General features: G+C 54.1%; 2 protein-coding genes across 6 annotated transcripts; one reads left to right on the forward strand and one right to left on the reverse strand.

The window, feature by feature from the left end:
- Positions 1–179: 179 nt before the first annotated feature.
- On the reverse strand, positions 180–14,438 carry ZNF219 (zinc finger protein 219). 5 transcript variants are annotated; one of them, XM_054565654.1, is made up of 6 exons: positions 14,322–14,438; positions 3,625–3,716; positions 3,480–3,512; positions 1,935–3,366; positions 1,561–1,692; positions 180–1,318 (listed from the first exon to the last, which is right to left on the reverse strand). In XM_054565654.1, exons 2-6 carry the CDS (start codon positions 3,628–3,630, stop codon positions 714–716), a joined length of 2,208 nt encoding a protein of 735 aa, XP_054421629.1. In that variant the 5' UTR covers positions 3,631–3,716; positions 14,322–14,438; the 3' UTR covers positions 180–713. The 5 variants fall into 5 exon arrangements, with proteins under 5 accessions (XP_054421629.1, XP_054421630.1, XP_054421631.1 ...); XM_054565655.1 differs by lacking the exon at positions 14,322–14,438 and adding an exon at positions 8,340–8,391; XM_054565656.1 differs by lacking the exon at positions 3,480–3,512.
- TMEM253 (transmembrane protein 253) lies at positions 11,079–13,003 on the forward strand. Its single transcript, XM_054565659.1, has 6 exons — positions 11,079–11,186; positions 11,607–11,717; positions 11,811–11,867; positions 12,177–12,287; positions 12,409–12,555; positions 12,923–13,003. The coding sequence occupies exons 1-6, from the start codon at positions 11,079–11,081 to the stop codon at positions 13,001–13,003; spliced, it is 615 nt and encodes a 204-aa protein (XP_054421634.1).
- Positions 14,439–14,905: the final 467 nt, after the last annotated feature.

Raw genomic sequence — 14,905 nt, forward strand, 5'->3', positions numbered from 1 at the left:
GATTCAGCACACCCCAGCATATTTCCAAATGAGAGGTCCTCAGACCACAATGTGTTAGACTCCCCTAGGCCACTAGCTACATGCCAATTCCTGGGCCCTACCCCAAAGTTACGGAAGCCAAAGCATGTGGGTAAAATCCCAGATTCTGTATTTCTTAACGAGCTCTTTGGGTGATAACTAAGTGTCTAAAGAGGTACCTCTTCCCTGGACAGAATGGGCCAAGGAGGAGAACAGGACATAGGCAGACAGACTGTGCCTCATGACACTTGTTTATTGGGGACACAAATCTGCGACAGGGATGACAGGAATCGTACCAAAAATAGCAACGTCTACAGGGCCCCTGAAGGGGCTTAGAAGGGTACAGTGCCCCCCACCCCCACCCATTGTACAAAAATAAACTCTCATGCCTATGGACCAGCAAGGACTGGCAGAGCATCTCCTCAAAATGGGTACAACTCTCTCTGCCAGCCCTGGGACCCCGTTCTTTGATCCTCACCCCTGCCACTTCTAAGGCACTGTGACTCCCCTGGGCTGGGTGGGTACCGACTGGCCCACCCCCCTATGCCCTCCACACTCTACCTCTCTCTGGTCCTCTTCGGGCTGGGATATGGGTCCCACGCTGCCCCCTGCTGGCTGCTCTACCCAACTACCTCTAGCGCTCCCCCGCTACGGCGGAGTAAGCTCACTAAACTAATGGCCCCAAAGAGGGTTCCCTACCTCTCTTGCCCTCCTAGCCCCACTTCTCCAGATCTCGACAGCCCGGGGCCCTCCTCCCCTTCCTGCAGAGGAGGACTTGGAGGGGTCTCTCCTGACGGTGCGCGGAGGTAGGGCAGGGACGCGTCAGCCTGGGGCGGCCGGCGGCCCCGAGCCCGACGACTGTGGTGCACTTGCAGGTGCAAGGCCATGAGCTCGGGAGCTCCAGTGGCAAAGGGGCAAAAGAGGCAACGGTGGAGGGCACCCCCCGGCCCGGCCTCGCCTCCCGGCCCCGCCCGCAGGGACAGGTCCAGGGGTTCGGCCTCACCGCCTCGCCCGTTGCGGAGGGTCCTCCCAGGACTGGCGGGTTTCCTACGGGACCCCGGCGCGGTGCCACTGGAAGGCCGAGGGCTCGAGGTGCCCTCCACCCAAGTCGCAGGCTGCTGAGCCGCCTTGGCTCCAGATGTCTGGGCCAAACCGCGCTGGGAAGGAGGCGGCGGTTCCGGTGGTGGCCCAGGGCCAGCCCCGCTCCTCTGCTCCCGGTGGTGGCGCTGCAGGTGGTACTTGAGCGAGCCGGACTGGGTGCCTGCGTAGTCGCAGTGTGGACACTTGTAGGGGCGTTCGCCTGGGGAAGAGGGGAGTTCTATAAGGTCAGAGTCAGGAGCATTGCCCGCCCTCACCCGCACTGCGCTCAACATACAGACCTTTAGGCCAGGAAGAAAACTGCCTCTCCCACCCCTCGCATTTAGTTAAAGGAGGGTTTCCCAACCCCCTCCTCTTAGCCAGTCTGAAGGCCCTGTCTTGGCCAGCCCTCACCTCTCTCTCTGCCCTCCAGTACCCTCCCTACCCTGGAAGCTGCCCCCTCACCTGTGTGTACTCGCAGGTGCACTTTGAGGTGATGTGCTGAGCGGAAAGATTTTCCGCAGAAGGGACAATCCTTGCCAGTGGCCCCCCGGCTCCCTTCAGATCGGGTCCCTCCAACTAATAGCCCATTCTCTTCTGCAATACACACGTTAAGGGAAGTCAGAGGGACACATTGCCCTAACCTTACAGAGCCATGCATCCCACACCCACCCTACTTCCCCTCAGGGTACAGGAAAAAACATCATGCTTGGGGAAATTAATGGATTTGCTGTGAGTTTAACTGGTGCCCTCGGGGGGCCCTTTTTAAAAGGAAGGGACAGGAGGGGAGTTGGGGGTCGTCGGAGTGAGCAATCTCAAACAGGAGACCCCTTACGTACCCTGTGTGGTGGTGGACCTTGCCTGGGTCCCCGAAGCAGGTACAGAGTGCCCTGGCCCCTCCCCTGGGCGCGGGTGCAGTGAAGCCAGAGGGCCCAGCGCCCGGTTTCGGGCCCAGGTTTCCTCCTCGGCCTCCACAACCTCCTCTTCTTCCTCAGGCTCCTCGGCGCGGTGCCGGCGAGCCCGGGCTGGGAGAGCAGAGGACAAGGGGCGGAAGCCTCCGAAGCTGCGGCCAGCCCCAGACTCAGCACCCTCACCATTGGGCCGGGGTTCGCCAGCTCGCAGGCTCAGGTAGCCCAGGAGGCTTGCAGGCTCCCGGCGCTCAGCTGGGGTGGGAGCTGGGGCCAAGAGGAGCGTGGGGCCCAGTGGCTCATAGGTCAGCAGGCCCAGGTCAGGAGGCTGGGGGGCCCGGGCAGACCCTGAACCAGGCCCCGGGGTACGCATTGGGCCCAGCTTGCTGGCATGCACCTTCATGTGATTCTTAAGGAACCAGGGTTCCTTGAAGCAACGGCCACACACAGGACACGCATGATCGAAGGAGGCCTTGTGCTTGCGCATATGGCCCTTGAGAAACCAGGACTGCGTGAAGCTCTGGCCACACACTTGACAACGGAACTCTGGAGGCGCAGGGGGCTCCTCAGGAGTGGCAGGCGCAGGGGCGGGGGTTGCCTCACGTTCAGGCTCCGGCTCGGGCGCTGGCTCGGGCTCCGGTTCCGGCTGGGGGGCTGATCTGGGTTCAGGTTGGGTTGGAGGCGGAGGCTGGGGGACAGCCGAGGTGGCCGCCAGAGGGCGATCAGGAGCTCCGTGGGCCGTCAGGCTGTGGTGCAGCAGCTCCTCCTCCTGGCTAGAGCCGAAACTGCATAGGCCGCATTTCCAAGGCCTGTGCAAGATGTGCAGGTGGCGTTCGCGCTCCGCTGCGGTGCGAAACTTGCCTTTGCAGAAGGGGCAACGGAAGGCGGATGACGAGGGAGCCTGGGGCTGTGACAGGCCCTCAGTGGCAGGGTTGGCCTGCAGACCCCCTGAGCTCCGGGCTCTCCCTAACCGGGCCTCACGCAGTAGCGCACGCTCCTCCAATTCTAGCAACAGGCGTGCGGCAGGGCTGCGGGGGCGCTCGGGCTGGTGCGTGCGCAAGTGCGAGCGCAACAGGGCCCGCTGCGCTGCACGGTGGCCGCAGTGTGGGCACTGGAAGGCCTGGGCACCTGGGTGTGCCCGCAGGTGCAAAGCCAGGATTGAGTTGAAGCGGAAGCGCTTCCCGCATACTGGGCAGGGAAAGCGCCGTTCGCCAGCGCGACTCTCAGACCAGCCCACGGCTCCCATTCCTGGAGACCCTGCGCTAAGGCCTGGCCCGTTTGAGTAGCGCTGCAGATCCAGTTCGCCCTCGAAGGCGGGCGGTGAAGGCGTTAAATGGCCGCCCAGGGCGCGGGGACGTGAGCCCTGTGGAGAAAGATGCAGATGGAGCAAAAGGTGGAAAAAGGAGAGCTGTGTGGGGTAAGAAGGGCATGGAGAGCCAGAAGAACCCAGATACACCAGGTACCCTTCCCACTCACCTTGGGAAAGTTGGAGGATGAATGGGAATTGAGCTGTTGGGGCCACGGAGATAACATAATGATGGCAGGTCAGAAGGAGGGAGAGGTAGGGAGGGGAGGGAGTATAATTGCAGGTATTTGCAGGTTCAGGCCAAGTTTCACTCACCTCCATGGACCCCCTTCACATTCTTTGGTTCTGGGGAGTGCAGGGAAGAGGAGGAGGAAAAGCTGCTAGTGAAGGCAACAGGTGCTGAAGAGCTAAAGCAAGAGAGATAGATTTGAAGGAAAAGATGAGTCCTGATTTTCAGCCATGGAAAGAGTCACCCCCAACTCGAGACTCTTAGCGCCCTGTATTCCTGAAACCTATCCCTTCTTCCTCCTTGCATCTCAAGGCAGGAGGGGGCTGCTGTCTTCAAAACTTATACTCCATGATTTGCCAACCCCCACGGCTCCCTGAGAACACAGATTTCTTCCCCTAAACACATTTTAAATGCCTGGTCCAGAGCTACCACTATCACCACCCCCTGATGTTGGGGGAAGACCATCACAACACAGCCCTCTCTCATTTAGATTGGGCTGTGCAGCTTGGTGAGCAAATGGGGTGGGACTGTCGCTCTCAGACACCTAACTGACCAGCCAGCCGACCATCCTTCCTTTGCTCCACAGTCCTTCCTTTGCTCTTACCCTGTCTTTCTGTCTTCCCCCCTCATTCTCCCTCCCTCTGCCTGGATTCCTGATCCATTCATTTCCATTCATTACAGAGACTCATTCATGCATGGGAGAGAAACACCTCCCAGCAGCAGCAGTCTGGAGACAGACAGAGGGGGAGGGGCACAAAGGGGGAGAGAGCCAGAGGGAGAGGGAATGAAGAGAGAGTTGGGGGAGGAGTGGAAGTTAAGGGGCGCTGCTGGCCTGGGGAAGGGGTTAAAAACTCCAAATACCGGATAGGATTCATCCCCGTGTTTCAAACCTTGGAGCCTGCAGTTGGATGGGGCATCTCAGCCCCTTTGTCCAGGGCTGTTCCGAAGCAGGCTTTCCTCCTCTCTGCAGGGGAGAGGCTCCCTCACACAAGAGGAGGATTACACTGGCTCTGAGCTCAAGAGGCTGGAGTGAGGGACGGGGGGCGGGGCTGGGCCATCTGCACAGATAGGAGCTCAGTACATGCTCTGAGCAGGAAAGGGTTAAAATTCTCCAGGCTAAAATTCCCTGGGCCTGGGATGTGCAGACCTCCAGTTCTGAGGAAGAAGAAGAGCAGTGAGAGGAAGAGGATTGGGGGGGTGGGGGGGTTGCACTCCTGATTCTAAGCTGCAGAGGAGGTTAGCATTAGGACTTAGAAGCAATCCCAGAATTAAGATCCATGGAAATAGGCCTGGAAAGGTAACTGGAAGTCAGGATACCTTCCTGCTTACATACAGAATTTTATCTGCTCAAGGCTAGATGAATGTGGAGTGTGTGTGTATATACACACACACATATATGCACACATATAGGTATGTGTATGTGTATGAGATAGAATGTTTAAGATACAAAGAAATTCCTTACAATAGGCATGAAATGGGATATTGAGAAAGAAAGGCACTCAAGCATTATTTTGCTTAAGGATCTTTAATGGATGAGAACTGGGCCATAAGTCAGCCCTGCTTATTAGCAGAGAAGAGAGGCTCTGGAAGTCTGAGGCTTCTTTAACTTTTTGTATTTAGAGGATGTAATAAAACTCCAAGAACAGGCAGGTACCTGTCATATGTGGAATCTGGGTTATGGGAATTCTATTAACAGGAGGTTAATTAAGAAAGTGTCCTTGTCCCAGGGTCACTAAACAACCTCTGCCACACTTTTAATATTTGTATTTCTGTAACTCCAAATTAGGGCATCCGCCCTCATCTTCTGGATTCTCCAAATCCCGTTTTTGAGACCAAGAGCCTAGCCATGCTCAAGAAAGGTGTAGAGTAGTATTATCAAGAAAGGTGTAGAGTAGGACTGAGGAGTACAAGACTACTGTGGGCCCAGTCTGACCATTAATAGCCCTGCCACCTTCAGTAAGTCACTTAACTTACTCCCAGTTTACTCATCTGTAAAATAAGGGGGTTGGATTGATTTATAGAGATGGTCCTTTCCAGCTCAAAAGTTTTGTAGTGCCAAGTCACAGGACTCTTCTGGACCCCAGAGAGAAGTTAAAACAAATGGTCATCCCTTCAGTACCATGGAGAGTGCAGTGGGCTACCAGAGCAGCCACTGTGGCCACCTCAGTACCATAGATAGAGCTATGAAGTGCTAGAGGGGCAACATTTGACATTTTAGCACCACAGTTAAGGCACTGAGAAAAGCTAGAGGATTTTTTTTTTTAAATTCCTTTCTGGGAGCCATGGGGAGGGGGGTGGAACAGTGGTACCAGGGGGATTATTTTTGCCTTTTGGATGACACTGAAAATAGATAGATGTAACAGAAAATAGATGTAACTAGAAGAATTTTAATTAGCTATAAGGAGTGTCCTGACAGTTACAGTTTGTACATCCTGGAATGAGTGAGTGAGGCATCATATTTGGGTCCATCACATTCTGTTGCTCTCCTGGGGATTCCCGGAACATCCTGGTGTACAGCCAATCTGGTATATTCAGAGGAAGCAGATGGTGGGGGAGGAGGGAGGAAAGGCTGGGAATACTGCATGGTCATAGCTGACTAACCTACAGGCACATACTCTGATTCTAAGAAGATTCTAGGGCCCCTGAAACTGCCTGTAGGATAGCAAGCAAAATATTTCAGGGGAAGCTGACCTCATATCCAAGGCAAGTAGAGTAGGAATAAGGCAAAGCTTCCTCCCCCATACCCAAAATCTGCTTTGCACATGACAAGTTTCTAGGAAAGAAATAGTGATATACAAGAAGATCCAAGTTGAATTTATATTCCTGAGCAGGGCATCTTTCCCCAAATGGTGGTCTCAAATCAATAAAACCCACTGAGAGACCCTCTAGGTGCAATCAAGATTCTCTGAATTACTTCCACACCAAACCAGGTCTCAGGCATATGATCCCATGAGTTTTTCTCAAAAGGAGAAAGCACTGACAGGGCCCAAGATTCTATGAACTGATTTAGAACCCAGGTCATGCTTGTATTGCCCATGGGCAATTATCAACAGTTTTCTATAGTCAGGCCATAGGCACCATCCACGAGATTTGGCCAGACAGTAGCACTGACCTACTTTCCTCACCCACTGGGAATCAGGGGTTATCTTGCCCTTATTTGGGTTCTATAGGGATTCAAGGCAAGTGATAGGGATCAGAAGTCTTTCGAAAGCAACAGGCCAAGTACTTGTATGTGCTAGCAGAGCTGGTAGGGAAGGGGGTGTGGACCACCAAACCTTACTGAATAGGAAAGAATGGAAGGCTTGGTGAAAAAGACTTAATAACAGGGACAGGTACATAGAAATGTCTGCTGACTGGGATACCATGAAGATTGTCCCTCAAACCTTGTGGTTCAATAGTTTTTAGGATCAAAGTGTAAAGGGCAAGGGTTCAAGACTTCTGAAGCGTATTGTGACTAATCATCTGTCACTGATCATTTCTAATACTTGATGTCTTTCCCTCTATTGAGGATCCTACACCTCCACTAGTCCTCTAACAGTTATGATTAACACTGCACTAGATGGGGTTAAAAGGAAAAGGAGCTTCCTTAGATGGTCTAGAGTCAAAACCACCTTTTATCACACAGACATCCCAGTAGTTCGTTTTTATGGTCTCCTCGCCATGGCCCTCTGAACCTCTCTGCTCAGGTAGCTCCTCCAAAGTGACCCCAGATCACAGCTTGCCCACCTTTTACTTTGAGTTCTTGGTAAGGCCTCTATCCCTTCATCCTCACTGCCCTGAGTCGGGGGCATGGAATCTCAGTCATGGACTCCAGCAGGCAAGAGGAAGGTACACCTGCTCACCTACCACCACCCCACCATGGTGAATCTTACTCCAGAGGCATGTCCCAACTTGACCCCTCTTCTGAAAGTTCTGGATTTGGGGGAAGGGGCATACAGCCAGCCCTAAGTCCCCTTAACTGGAACTGACCCTATAAAGGTCAGAGTCTTAGCACCCATATGGGCCTCAGTCCTGGCATTTCGGGGTGGGGGGTGGGCAGGAGAGCCTCTGGGAAAATCCACCTCCCACAAGTAGATTGGCAAGTAGAGGAGGACCTGTGATCCTGCACAGGAGGTTCTTCCGGCAGCACCCCAGACCCCTCCCCAGGAAGATAAGCCAGAAGGATGATGGGGGACAGGGTTGGGAGATTGGAAGGCCAGGGCTCAGCTACCCAGGCCGGGAGAACAAAAGCTGAGTTGCAGCCGCCTCTGCTGCTGCCGCCGGCCGAGCTCTTTGTGACACTTTGTTTGGGACGCAGAGAGGGAAGCACCCCCCCATCCTCTCCCCTCCCCCACCCGGGCTCCCAGAGAGTTTGGGTCCCTTCCCCCTCTACCAGCAGCCCTACCTGGGCCGGGGGGCGGTCATCCACTCTAGCTCCCGGCTCCGCCACCCTGCACCCCCAGGCCCCTCGCGCCCTGCCTTCGGGCCCCTACAAAGACGCCCGTCCTCGTCCCCCGCGCCCCCCCCCGCTGGCCTTTCCCCTTTGGTGTCCCCTTTCCCGGCTCCCCCACCTGGCCCCCTCCCGCGAGGCCCCCCTAGCTCTCCAGGCTTCTGAGGCCGCAGCCCCCACCCCGCCCCCCCAGGAGCTCTGGGCGAAGTTTGCTTGGGGCCGAGCCGGCGCCCCTCCCCCGCCCCCGCCCCCTGCACCTGCTCCGAGCCCGGCGCGCGGAGTGGGCCCCCCCTCCGGGAGGGGGGGGAGGGGGCCGGGGGCGGGGGCCGGGTGGCGGAGGGGGGGCCGGGAGTGGGGGCAGCGGCTACTCACGAGCCCCGGGCGGGCGGCGGCGGAGCGGGCGGCGGCGGCGGCGGCGGCGGCGGGCGGCGGGCCGGCGGCGCGGGCGTCAGCGTTACGTGGGGCCGGGGGAGATGCGCCGGGCCCCGGCCCCCCCGCCCCCGGCCCGGCCCCCGCCCCCTCCCCGGTCCCCCGCCCCCGGCCCTGGCCCGCATTGTGTGCGGCGGGAGGCGGCCCGGCCATTAGCATGCGGGGGGCGGCGCGGCGGCACTGGGAGCCGCGCGGGAGCGGGGCTCTGGCTCCGGGGACTGGGAGCTGGGGACCCCTGGAGCCGCGAGAGGCGGCCGCCAGGGGCGGGGTGCGGGCAGTTTGAAGACGGGGGGCGCTATCGGAGGGAGGGGGATGGGGCGCACAGACGATTCCTACAGAAGACTGGAAGAGATTTTGAAAGGTCATCTCGTCCTTCCCCCAGCCTCCAAGCAGCGCTGCCCCTCCCACCCTAAACCCGGACATACCAGGGAAGGAGTTGGCTCTGCCGCTTTTTCTGCCCCAACATGCACAGACTCGGGAAGTTCTTCCTGGGGTTTTATCTCAAAGCCTCTCCCTACAATTTCTGTCTCTCTTTTTGGGGAGGAGGAGGGGCGATTATAGAGATAATGTCTGCCGTATAAGAAACATTATTAAAGTTACTCCTCGGTCCTTTCTGTTCTTGATAAACAATTCCTGCGCCTTCCTCTCGAATTCTATTTTCCATTCCTTAAGTCACTTTAATGACTCTTCAATACAACAAATATTTACTGAGTGCTTACTAAGTACCAGGCACTATGCTTAGCGCTTTGGGGGGATGAAAAGTGGGGGGGTAGTACCCTCCTTCGAGGACATTATAGTCTAGATAGGAGCCACGAATGTGTAAGTAATATACTCAGATTAGTCAATATTTATTAAGTGCTGGTTCACATATTTAATAATATATAATCCTTAACACTCAGAAATACAATTAGTCTGCATTTATAGGAAAGGAAAATGAGGCTAAAGGGTCTCTTTCCTCTGGCCTGCCAGCTCAGGGATCCTCACTGCAAGCCCAACATCTCACATTCTGTCAGGCCATCACCACCAAATAAAGTTAGACGCGCGGGGGTGGAGGAGGGAGAAGATGCTCCAGTTCTCACCCCTTTAAGTGTGATTCCCACTCCCCAGGAAAGAAGAGCAGATACAGTGTTCCAATGAGTGTTGGCCCAGCACTAAGCAGGGCAGAAGTGGCTGACAAAGCAGGCCACTTTCCTCCCAGTGTATCGTCTGGTAGTAACTCCCAGGGATCTTCTGCTCAGCCTTCTTTCATCATCAATAATAATAATGATAATAGCCACTAACATTTATTGAGCACTATGTGCCCGGTGTTGGGCGGAGCTGGTTCATATGCATTTTTCCTTTTAATATTCAAGGCACACCTGTGGTATTATTAACTTCCCTGTACAAGTAAGGAAATAGAGAGATTAAGCAACCTGCACAACGTCACCCAGGTAGATCCGGGATTCAAACATAGGTCTGGTTGCCTCCAGACCTCCGGCTCTGCATCAAAATGGACCTTCCTGATTTTTTATTTCTAGAGTACATATTTGGGCCCAGCTGGTTCTTCTTCTTACTGTAGGAATAAATATCCCCAGCTTAGCTTCTGAATAAGCCCTTTAGAATATGGGCATCAGGCACAACAGTATGACCTCATCCACACCACTAATGGTTACTAAGCACTCACCGTGAGTCAACAACCCTTCACAGTCATATTATTAGCTCCCGTTTTATCACTCAGTTTGAACAAACAGTAGTTCAAATAGGTTGAATAATGTATTCAAGGTCACACAGCTAGGAAAGTGGCAGAGCTGAGATTTTAGTCCAGGTCAGCTTGCCTTCAAGGCAACTCGTATCTCTCAAAAATATTAATTGTTGCAATAGCATCCTTCCCAAGACTGATCATTTGGGGGCTGTCTTCTATACATGCCTAGATGCAAGTTATCACTAAGTCAAAGAAGATCCCCACTATAAGTAGCGTACCCCATCCACTTTGTCAGTGTCCCATCCACAGTAAACCCTTCGAGAAAGGAAGGATAGAGAAGAAACCATTCAGAATGTGACAGACAGGAAGCTAGGGGAATTAAACCTTGCCTGGTCTTAGGACAAAGCTGCCAGTGGTAATGACATGGGAACAATCCAGACAGTAATGTGGGATTTCCCTAGGGAACAGCAAGTAATTTGAGGAGGAAGCCTAAAAAAGGAGAAAGATTAGATGAAAATGGCAGGGGGTGGGAAGGATTAGAGCTCAGGGTAGAACTGTCCATGGGTGAGTGATAAGAAGAGGAATCCACGATGGGCAGAGATGGGGGAAACAGGAACAGAGCCAGGCAGAGCTGGGTATCTTGTGGAGTGAACAGAGGCTGGTATCTATTACCTATGGCCAACTCCCTGGATCCTTAGGCCCTCATAGGGACCTTTGCCCCACCACACCCCAGCCCTGATAGCCTGTGTCTGCCAGGACAAGTTTGTTGTATGCTCTGAGCTACCAGGTCCTGCCAGGAGCTCCAGGCCCAACTGGGTCCCATCCTTTTGGAGTAGCTGCTTCAGAATAGGTAGGTGAAAGGCCCTGAGCCTCAATTCCCTGGATATTAGAAGCATGCAGAGGGGTAGCTAAAATAGAGGTTCCTGCTTGACCTGTCTCCTGATAGGTGCCATAATGCATTTTTCCCAGGAAAGCACCAACCTTCAGTAATCAAGGGAGCCATGGAGGACAGAGCCAGCCAGCAAGAGCAGGAGAGACCCAGCCCTCGTCTGGAAAAACTACAGCGCTGGACAAGGCACAGACAAAGTGGGCACCTCTTGGTGCTGGCGGTGAGGCCAGGATGCCCCATCCCAAGCTTCAGCACATCCTCTTGTACCTCAATTCAATTTCATCCATGTTTTGTGGACACCTACCATATGTTTGAACCTGCTAGACTCTGAGCTCTACGAGGGTGGAGGAGGTATAGAATAAATAAGGCGAAATCCTTAATCTAGAAGGATTTCTTGTAGATTTCCTGTAGAAGCTTGTAGATTTTTCCATTATGTGGGAAAAATACATAGGTAAGTAATTAAACTATGACATGAGGCAGAACAAGTTTAATGATATCCCTTCTTTCACTGCCCTTGGTTGACTACTTTCTGCCACCAGGCATTCCTGCCAATTGCTTGTCTCTGGGAGAGGAGGGCATTGGGAGGAGGGAAGGAAATCCATGACAGTTCCCCTTCAACCACCCTGCATTCGGCCTCCAGATGAGCCAACTATGGCTAGCAGTGGCTGTGGTGCCCATTGCTGTCTCAGTTGCCTGTCTGAACTCTGCTTGTCACATGGCCACAGCACTGCCACTTGGACCTGGAGCATTGGTAAGACCCACCACAAGGGAGGGTGGAAGGAAGATCCTGGGGGCCCTTCACTAATGGAACCAGAGCTCAACACTTGCCTTTCTCACCATTCAGGGTTTCCTCAGTGGGATCGTTACCCTTGAGCTGCGCAGAGCACCTCGCCTTTGGAAGGTGAGAGGGAAAGAGAATGGAATACTACTCTCCCACCCCCAAAGCGCGCACGCAAACACAGCCCTCAACCCAGAAAGTGGCTCTCTAAGCTAATCCAGTCAGCTCTCTGCCTCTCACTGTCCTAGAAGACTGAAGACAGAAAGCAAAAAACAAACAAACAAAAAACAAAAAACAAAAAACAAAACTTGGAGGGTTGATGGCCTTGTTAGAAGGTGGATGAGTTGAGTTTTGTTTTTGGGTAGGTAATGGTTGGCTTGGGGTTGCAATGAATCCCCTAAGCTGGGCAGGGCTGAACTGGCTCACTGGCAGGTGCAGGCCATGATGATATTAAACATCTTCAGTCTGATCTTTGGCCTCATCGTGGTGGTGGTTGAGGTGATGAAGACAGCCTTGGGGCCTGGTGCAACTGCCTCCTCCAAGGTACAGGTGAGTAAAGGAGAAGGTGGGCAGATGAGGAGGCAAGAGGAAATGGAGAGGGATAAGGACAGGGGCAAACAGGTGCTGGGTTCCCTGTAGCATCCTCAGCCCTGTCTACCTGCAGCTGGACGGTTTCCTGGTGCTGGAGCTCAGCGCTGAGGCCTTCACCCTAGGAGGAGTGCTGGTCTCAGCACATTCCCTATTCCTGCTGACCCAGAGGAAGCCAGGATGCTGCAGGAGACGGAGTCTGCACTACCAAGAGCTGCAGGAGGTACTGAGGGCAGGGAGGAAAGTATGGAGCAACTAGCTAGAAGCTCGGGTTTTGTTGTTGTTGTTTTTGTTAGTTTGTTTTCTGGTTTTCTTAATGGCTATTCTGACCAATGGCACTTAAAGGTGGCACAGAGGGTCCTAGCCTCAAGATGATTGGTTTTCTGACTTTGGACGTCCCTCCCCTAGTGGTGGGTAAGAGGGAATTGGGTTTCTAAATTGTTGGGGCTAGAAATGTGGGAGACCATTAGGAAGCTGCCTCAATATTGGAAGGGCTATGGGAACACAAGAAAAAATCAGAGAGGAGGAGGAAGTTGCTCCTATCTGGGATTCCTCCTTTCTCACTCCTCACACCTCTGTCTGGTTTTCAGGGTCCCTGTGAGTTGGAGGAAGTTACTGATTTGGAGAATGGTCCCACAGTGGCTAGCACAGCAAACCGAACAACTGAATGAGCTGGCAAGGGCAGCAGACGGGTGCTGCTCTCCTACTCAGTGGGAGCCTTCTCCAGACCCTCCTGCACCCCATCCCACCAAATTCTGAAGCTAGGTGGAGTCCCTTGAAATCTACATGAAGTCTGGTGAAATGCCTTCAATTTCCACTCAGACTAGGACTCTTTCTCTTCTAGGGAAAGCTATACCTAGACCAGGTTTTTCTCTCACCTCACCGCCCTGAGAAACTGCCCCCCCCCGCCCCCGCCTCGCCCCCTGCAGGGCATCCTTAAGCCAACTTTCAGCTTCCTCCCTTCCATCTTTACCCACCTCCTCCCCACAGTTTCATATCTTCCTCATCTCACTGTTTCTCTTCTTTCCACCTTTCATAATCCCATCCACTCCAAGCCCGAGTTCCCGGACACGCCCACTCTCTGAAATCAATTCCTGGGTGGTTTAGCTCTCTCCCTTCGACCAGTTTCCTTACTCCACCGCAGACTACAAGTCCCGGAATGCCCCGCTACCCCTTGGCCTGCTGGGAAATAAAGAGCCTTTTCTCCGCGGTGAGGGCGCTGTGCATCTGCTGAGTGACACGAGGCGCTGAAAGTCCGGGCCTAACCGAGTTTTCTCGGACGCGACCACTGGCCCGGCGTTCAGGGAGGAGCCAGGCGGGTTATTCTGAAAGGGGGCACCGCTACCCCAACCACGGCAACTGACAGCTGACTGTGGGTCCACACTACTCTCCCTGGCAGCTTCGGAAACCGGTAGGGGTTGGGGGATGGCCCTCGGCAAAGCTGGGGTTTCCCAGATCCTGTCGCCGCGCCCCCTCCCACAGTGCCCAGGTCCCAAGTCCTGAGACTTGGAGCGCGCGCGAGAAAGGGGTTAGAAATGATGAGTCAGAGCCCGTGGCCCTTCACGCCTTCCTTCCCCGGGGCCTGGGTGCCTGAGGCGGACCGGCTCTCTGGGCAGACGAGTGAAAGGGTCAGGAAGAGGGAGGGACGCGGCAACCCAACCTACGACTTTCCCGCCTCTGCGAGCACGCGGTGTAGCAAGCCCGCGCTGCCGCCACCCCTCCTTGCCAAGGCGGGAGCAGGACTGCGCAGGCTCAGCCTCTCGGTTGCCCAGCCGACCTTTGATCTCGGCAGCGGTCCGGTTGCTGAAGCTCTGGTTGCGCTCAACCCCCCACCGTTTATGACCTTTGCAAGTGTGCAAAGATGACAAGCATATGTGGCTTGAGAAAAGCCCAGGAAAACTGAGAGGCCCAGTAGTACAAAGCAAGGCAGCTTATTAGCCGCTAAAGAAACTAGAAGTCGGTCGGAGCTGGAGTGCTGAAAGAACTCACCCCAAATTCACATAGTGCCCAGGATGGGTGTGCGCATCACACTCATTTTTGTTTCCACTTGAGAAGGCGTCTTTCCCTTAGAGAATGCTGCTTCTCCGGACTCTGCCAAGCCTAGACACCAGTGAGCAAAGAGCGCAGCCTGGCTGCCTTGCCCTAACATTGCAGTGGTGCCAGCGGCAACTCCTTTCTGATTGTGACACCTTGGGAGTGGTAATAGCTGCCCTATGACAAGGTTATGTGAATACTAGTGGGTGGGGATAGTTCTGGGATTAGGCTTTGGAATGGAGAAAACAAGATCTGGGCCTCCCTCTTCTCCTCCCAGTCTAACAGCCAGACTAACGGAGAGCTCATGTGTGAATGATTCACAAAATAATTTTCTTCCAACTCAGAAGGTGGTGGTAGATGAGGAAGCTGGGGGTAAAAAAAAAAAAATCAACAGTTCACTCTCATTGTCTTCCAGATAAGAAATATAGTTTTTAGTGAATTGATCAGAAGTCTATGAATTGCATCCCAATTCTTGGAGAAGTTTAATGACTGTGCAAATAAATCATTGTATTAGTCAGGTTGGGCTAGGTTATGCTGTG

The sequence above is a fragment of the Pteronotus mesoamericanus genome, unplaced genomic scaffold, assembly GCF_021234165.1.
Source record: "Pteronotus mesoamericanus isolate MK-2021 breed Mesoamerican mustached bat unplaced genomic scaffold, CSHL_Meso_final contig_164, whole genome shotgun sequence".
Taxonomy (NCBI): domain Eukaryota; kingdom Metazoa; phylum Chordata; class Mammalia; order Chiroptera; family Mormoopidae; genus Pteronotus; species Pteronotus mesoamericanus.

What these genes read in the sequence shown, in the direction of transcription:
- ZNF219 (XM_054565654.1), bottom strand. An exon ending in AAGGTCCACCACCACACAGG is followed by an intron (nt 1,693 to 1,934) that starts GTACGTAAGGGG and finishes TGTGTATTGCAG; the next exon opens with AAGAGAATGGGCTATTAGTT. An exon ending in GCACCTGCGAGTACACACAG is followed by an intron (nt 1,319 to 1,560) that starts GTGAGGGGGCAG and finishes CCTCTTCCCCAG; the next exon opens with GCGAACGCCCCTACAAGTGT.
- TMEM253 (XM_054565659.1), top strand. Translation starts at nt 11,079, where the DNA reads ATGGAGGACAGAGCCAGCCAGCAAGAGCAGGAGAGACCCAGCCCTCGT. An exon ending in GAGCACCTCGCCTTTGGAAG is followed by an intron (nt 11,868 to 12,176) that starts GTGAGAGGGAAA and finishes GCTCACTGGCAG; the next exon opens with GTGCAGGCCATGATGATATT. An exon ending in GTGCAACTGCCTCCTCCAAG is followed by an intron (nt 12,288 to 12,408) that starts GTACAGGTGAGT and finishes GTCTACCTGCAG; the next exon opens with CTGGACGGTTTCCTGGTGCT.